At 48.9% G+C, this 6,000-nt stretch overlaps 1 protein-coding gene across 1 annotated transcript in view; it reads right to left on the bottom strand.

Moving 5' to 3' along the window:
- Window positions 1–5,357: 5,357 nt before the first annotated feature.
- Window positions 5,358–6,000, bottom strand: part of CAPN8 (calpain 8) — a 47,944-nt gene continuing 47,301 nt past the window's right edge. The window contains exon 21 of the mRNA XM_019756353.3: window positions 5,358–5,626. Coding sequence (XP_019611912.3) covers window positions 5,603–5,626 — 24 coding nt within the window. The 3' untranslated portion in view covers window positions 5,358–5,602. The remainder of the gene's footprint in view (window positions 5,627–6,000) is intronic.

The following is a 6,000-nucleotide window of genomic DNA, read 5'->3' as shown; positions in this document are numbered from 1 at the left end:
AAGAATAGCTATTGGGGAAGCACTGATTTAAGAGAAACCCAAATAGTGTTCCTAGGTTTACAAGGCAAAGGACAGGGGTATTCTCGAGAAAGGGAAGGGGAACAATTACATTCATAGAAGGAAGGCATTGTTCTGGGTGCAGATAAGCTAACACAATGGTGCTAATCCGGAGAGTCTTTTTAATCCTCATCCTGTAGTCATAATGTCCGCTTTCTTTTTTGTCTTTGCAAACAGTTGTTTAGGATACCATGCTGCTGTAGGTCCAGTGCAAAGGCTATGGACCAAAGGCTATGTTGCCCTGTTCGAACATTCCAAAGCTTTGAGAAGTAAGACCTGCAAGGCAGTTCCTCTGGGATGGTAGATCCCACTCCAGTTTAAAGTGGTTCCATTTGTATTATTTTTCACACCGGGACTATTGCTGCACCTCAGGACCGTCTATCTTGGATGTCAAATTGATCTGGACCAAAGGAAAGCCCAAGAGGCAAAGCTCAAAATATATAAAAGAGACCAAAACTCTGCCTCAAAAGAGTAACCTCAAAAACAATAATAATAGCAGCTATTAATAGCATGTTTCCTGGGGCCCAGCACTGTTCGTTCTGTGTGCTTTCATGTATCTCATTCTTGTTCACAACAGTCCTATAAGGTATGTATGTATTATTATCCCATTTTATAGATGAGGAAGCTGAGGCACAAACTGGTAGTAAGACAAATTCTAGGAAATCGATAGAAGTGTGCTTGAAGGTGGAGGAGGGTAGTAGTGAATCATGTTTAATTGGATGAATGACATGAAATGCCAGCCCAGAGGGTCCCAACCCTTTTGGAAAGGTCTGGAGTACAACCTTTGTTTTATCTTCCACTTTGTCCACCAGTGAGCTGCTTCTTTAATACACAGAATAGCTCACCAAGGCCTCTGGTGAGTTCTCTCGGGGAGTTTCTTCCCCCCATTGTCAGCAAGTGGCCAAGCTCTGTGCTTTCTGTGACCAAGGAGCGGCAGGGGAGGAAGGACTGAGAAAAAGGGAGTCCTAGAGGCCAGGAAGGAGGTGCTCCCAGCCTAGGTACAGGCTCAGAAATGGACGGTGACCTTAGCAAAGACCAGGTGTGGGCCAAGGGGAGATTCCACCTGGCTCAAGGGGAGGAACCACCCTGCAGCCAAAGGGCCACCAGCAGAAGCTGCGCCTCCCAGGACAGCGTGCTAGGATGGCAACCACGGAGAAGGGCAAGATAGACACCCTTTTCCCATCTTCCAGTGCCCTGTAAACCAGCCTGTCTACGGATGGCCCTGGGGGGAGAGAGGGAGCTGGTGGCACACCGCATGAGATATAATTAGACTGAGAAGCGTGTGGAGCAGGTTTATATTACCAACATTCTTTCTTAAAAGTACAATTATTCATTACACATTCAATAGCGTGGAAAAAGGGACGATTGTTTGAGATTAAAAGGGGCAAGGTGAGGACCTTGATTGAATCCTCTTTCAAATAAACCAACAATATAACACATTCTGAAGTCAACCAAGGAGATTTGAATATAGGTTGGTTATTAGGTGTGACTAAAGAATTATTGTTAATTTTGTTAGGTCAGATAATAGTATTGTGGCTGTGTATTAAAGCCTAGAGATGCATATAATAGGGTAAAATGTCCTGCTATCTTCTATTTACTTCAGCAAAAAAATGATAAAACCGATATGGTGAAATATTAAAAATTGTTCAATCTCATTAATAACATATGAGGCTTCAGTGGGGCCTTTGTGACGTTCTTTTCTGAAGTATAGAGAGAGGTTAGGGGGCATCTGGGCTGTCCACTGTCTGTAATGTGAATCTCAAGGTCAACCCAGCCCATAAACCAAAGGGAAAGGTTAATGTATAAAGGGAGAGGTTGATGGGGGTCCGGAGAGAAGAGCAGAAAAGTGGTGGGCTGGGGTGTGGTGTCCTGGAACCAGAGCCAGAAGCAACTGCAGGATTGAGGCTTGCAGGAAACGGGAACACCTAAAGCTGCAAAGATGCTGGGCATCTGAGAAGCTAGGCAGCTTGAAGTGAGAAGGAAGTCACCTGGTCAGGCAGAGAGCACAGCTGACGCAAAAGGGAAGACTTTGTTCTGTGGACCCACTGGCCCAGCTTAGAGGAGCAGCTGGCATCAGAGAGGAGGTGAGGAGCCAGAGCGAGACCGCCCAGGAGTGGCAGGAGCATAACCCTGAAGAGCCGGGCTGCTGAACCCCTGACGTTGTCAGGTCCTGGGCCGGAAGAGCCCCTGGTAGAAGCACTGTCTGCTTGGTTCTCCCCGTTCTGCTCAAACCTGCTTCTGTGATTCTGCATAATTACAGAAAGCCCTGCCTGAGCAGGTGGATGTGAGCAGAAAGCTAATGCATGATTCTGAGCTCTCTCGGGAAAGGGGACTTCTAGAGATGGCCTCGCTGGTGTGGAATGACCCAGAATATTCGGTACACCCCGACCGTCTCCCACCCAAAGGTCAGCTTCCATGTTCCCAGAGGTCTCAGTGGAGTCTGGGGTCTGCGCGGTGGCATGTGTTTCCTTGCATTTGCTAACGAGAACACAAGCCATGCCTTTGGAGGCAGAATGACGGGGCTCTGCAAGCTGGGAAGGAGTGGGGTACCCCAGAAGAAGGAGGACCCAGATCCTGCAGCTGTCTCTCCAGGCTGACTTGGGCCTCCCACCAAGCTGCTTCATCCTCCCTACAGAACATGGGGGACCCAAGAGCTCCCTGGGATTCTCGGCACACATCAAAGACCGGGTGGCACAGACTCTGCCCACTGGAGGCATTGTGGGGGTGGGGGAGGAGCCTGGGGAGGGAGCTTCTCGGCAGGGGACCCTGCAGGTGCCACATCTCCCAGCTCCCAGCCCTTCACACCCCCACAGAGGCTGCCTAAACACATCTGCTCTCAGCAGTTCCCTCCTGGAAAAACAAAGCCAGCCAGCCAGGCCCCATGCTCTATAGAGCCTGCTCATTTGCAAACAAAAGGACCCCATTTTCACTCACTGAGTGCCTGTTTTGTGCCAGGCCCTGCTCTAGGCTCTGAGAGAACTAGAAAATCACTGACTGTGCCCTCAGACTATTAGACTGGATGGAGCCTGGAAGTCAGGCGACAGCTTGTGCGGAGAGGGCTCTTTATTATGGAGGCACCGTTGACATACACTATTATATTAGTTTCAGGTGAATAAGGTATTAGGTTGGTGCAAAAGTAATTGCGGTTTAAGAAGTTAAAAATGATTGCAAAAACCGCAATTGCTTTTGCACCAACCTAATAGTAACTCAGCACTTACGTACCTGGTGAAGGGATCCCCCAGTAAGTCTAGGACCCATCTATCACCACACAGAGTTATTACAATACCACCGACTACATTCCCTATGCTGTACATTACATCCCATGACTTACTTATTTTATAGCTGGAAGTTTGTGCCTGTTACGCCCCTTCACCTTTTTTATCCATCCCCCCGCCCCGCACTGCCCTCCCCTCTGACACCCACCAGTTTGTCCTCTGTATCTCTGACAAGACAAGTGCAGCATGGTGCGGGGAAATACTGGGGAATCCACGCAGAGGAGCAGGGATCCCACGAAGGACTTGTTTCTCCTGAGATGCAGCCACCTCCAGAGGCAATGAAGAGGCCACACCAAAAAGTGACACCTGAATCTGGGGAGAGGAAAGGAGCCTGAAAGCAAATTCTAAGGTGTTTCAGAGGAAAACTGTACATGGATCTTTCCCTGCCTGACAGGCTGCATTGGTGAAGAGTCCCCAGGACGACCCTGACCTGAGACACCCCCCGACCCCCTACCACCAAGGCAAATGCAATTTTGTAATGAGACTATTTTTCTGGTCACCAGACAATCCCCTAAAGGAGTTGAAGCCTGTGGGTCTTAAAAATAAAACTACCTGTTGCACGTTGAGTATAATACAGCACTTTAAACTCAGGCCGCCATGCTATTTTTGAAATGTAAGGGAGAATTGGTTTGTAGCGCTATATTTTTAAAGAATGGGGTGACATGTGGACTTTTATATCTGGTCAACGAGCGTCAGACTGACACCTGCTGTACTGATGGGGGCAGCCTGAGGGTGGCTGGATACCTACCTACTGAGTCCTGCCAATGCAGGTTCTAGGGACGAGGCTCCCTCATACTCCTGACTGGACAAGGAAGGACTCCTTTCCCTCTGGGACCCACAGGCTGGTGAAACAAATGTATCTCCTTTGCCACCATCCGATGAACTGAATTCTCACTGCCGTGGTAGGACCCCAGAGCTCACCGCCCCCTTCAGGTAAGGGACTTTCCCTTCTTCCCCACTGGGCCTTGGGAACACTGAAGGCAGCCCTAAAGCTGACTGATGTTGTACCATAGTTACGAGTCCTGCTCCTATAAGGAGTGTTCATCTAGCTCTATTTCTGGAAGTCGAACGTTAATCCTTAATCACACTAACACAGAGACCAAGGTGTGCATGTGTGTTCTGTCTCCAGCAGCTCTCCATATGGACAGAATGTTTGCATCCCTCAAATTCACACGTTGAAACCCTACCCCCTCCCTATGTGATGGTGTAGGAGGTGTGGGGCCTTTGGGAGGGGATTAGGGTTCATTGCACTCAGGAATGCAAGGAGTGCCCTTATAAGAGTAACAAGAGCGCTCGCTTGCTCTCTCTGCTGTCCCTGTCAGCATACTGTCATGTCTGAGAAGTCAGCAGTCTGGACTTAGAAGAGAATCCTCACCAGAACCGGTTCATGCTGGTACCCTGAGCTCCGCCTTCCAGCCTCCAGAACTGTGGGAGATGAATGTCTGTTGTTGTAAGCCGCCCAGTCTATGGTACTCTGTTATAGCAGCCTGAGTTAAGACATTCACCTTCCTTTATACTTCATTTCTAAAGTCTGTGTGAGAACCAGCTCTGTTGCCATCTACCCATTAGGACACTAAGCTGTGACATCCATTTTCTTACCAACAAGAAGATCCCTGTGTTCAGCTGTGAGTTAAACTAACCTGAATTGCATTTCCCCTCTAGCTATTTGTCAGGTAAGAATTCCCCTCAGACAGAATTTTCCTGTAGACTCGGCAGATGCTGATGTGTGTAATACAGCGCGTTCTCCCATCTGAAAGCAAGGAAGAAAGGCCTGTTCTCACATCAGCCCACCCTGCCCCCTTCCTTGGGAGGGCTGGAGCCAGCTTCTTTCCAGAAGACCGGCCCGGAAGCAGCTCCATCTGTCGTAAGCCTCTCCTCCAAGAAATTCACCCACATGTTCCATCTTTCAGCAGCTTTGAGCCAAGTCATTTCCCAAGAACACCTTCTTTCCTAAAGTACGAAAAGCCCAGGGCATTTCCCAGATTGCACATCACAAGAGAAAAGCAGAAACCATTTTGGCTCACAAGTTTAATTGATTTCTATCCCTCTACTGGGCCCTGGGGTCAGCTTCAATGCTGCAGAAGGAGACCCTGGGCTCCCCGACTGCTCCAGAGGGACAGGCCAGGATCACAGGGAACGTTGACAGGCAAGGGGAAATGAATGACCAATAAATGCCATTTGAGGATAAATGTTCACAAAATTGTAAAGAAGAGGAGAAAAGAGAGGCAGGCAGGCTGTCGGGGAGCATCACCGACGTCCAAACTCCTGGGTCAGACCAACACGCAGCACAGCCACTGCAAAAGAAGGACACCAGCTGAGCCGACTGCTCTTCCGGGGCCTGAGGTGACTCTGCCAGTCGTCATCCCGCCCCATGGGACTGAGATTATCCTATCTCCGTCCTCCAGTACGTGCCTTGCTCAGTAAGAGAAGCCCTTAACTAAGTTACCAATCCCTAAGCCAGAGCACCCTAGAAATGTGACTTAGGAAACGCTTAGGCCCAATGGGACTTCCAAACATAGGTGTATATGTGTAGTCATATATTATATATAGTATATGTAAAACACACACACACACACACACACACACACACACACACACACACACTCAATGTCAGGTTCAACACTACTGTCCAGGTGTCTGCGGGCACCCTCAGACACTCTTTTAGGAA

The sequence above is a fragment of the Rhinolophus sinicus genome, chromosome 6 (genome assembly GCF_057876585.1).
Source record: "Rhinolophus sinicus isolate RSI-liver-muscle chromosome 6, RSI-T2T, whole genome shotgun sequence".
Classification (NCBI taxonomy): domain Eukaryota; kingdom Metazoa; phylum Chordata; class Mammalia; order Chiroptera; family Rhinolophidae; genus Rhinolophus; species Rhinolophus sinicus.
Note: the sequence above shows the minus strand (reverse complement) of the source record. Positions and strands in the feature narration are given on the sequence as shown.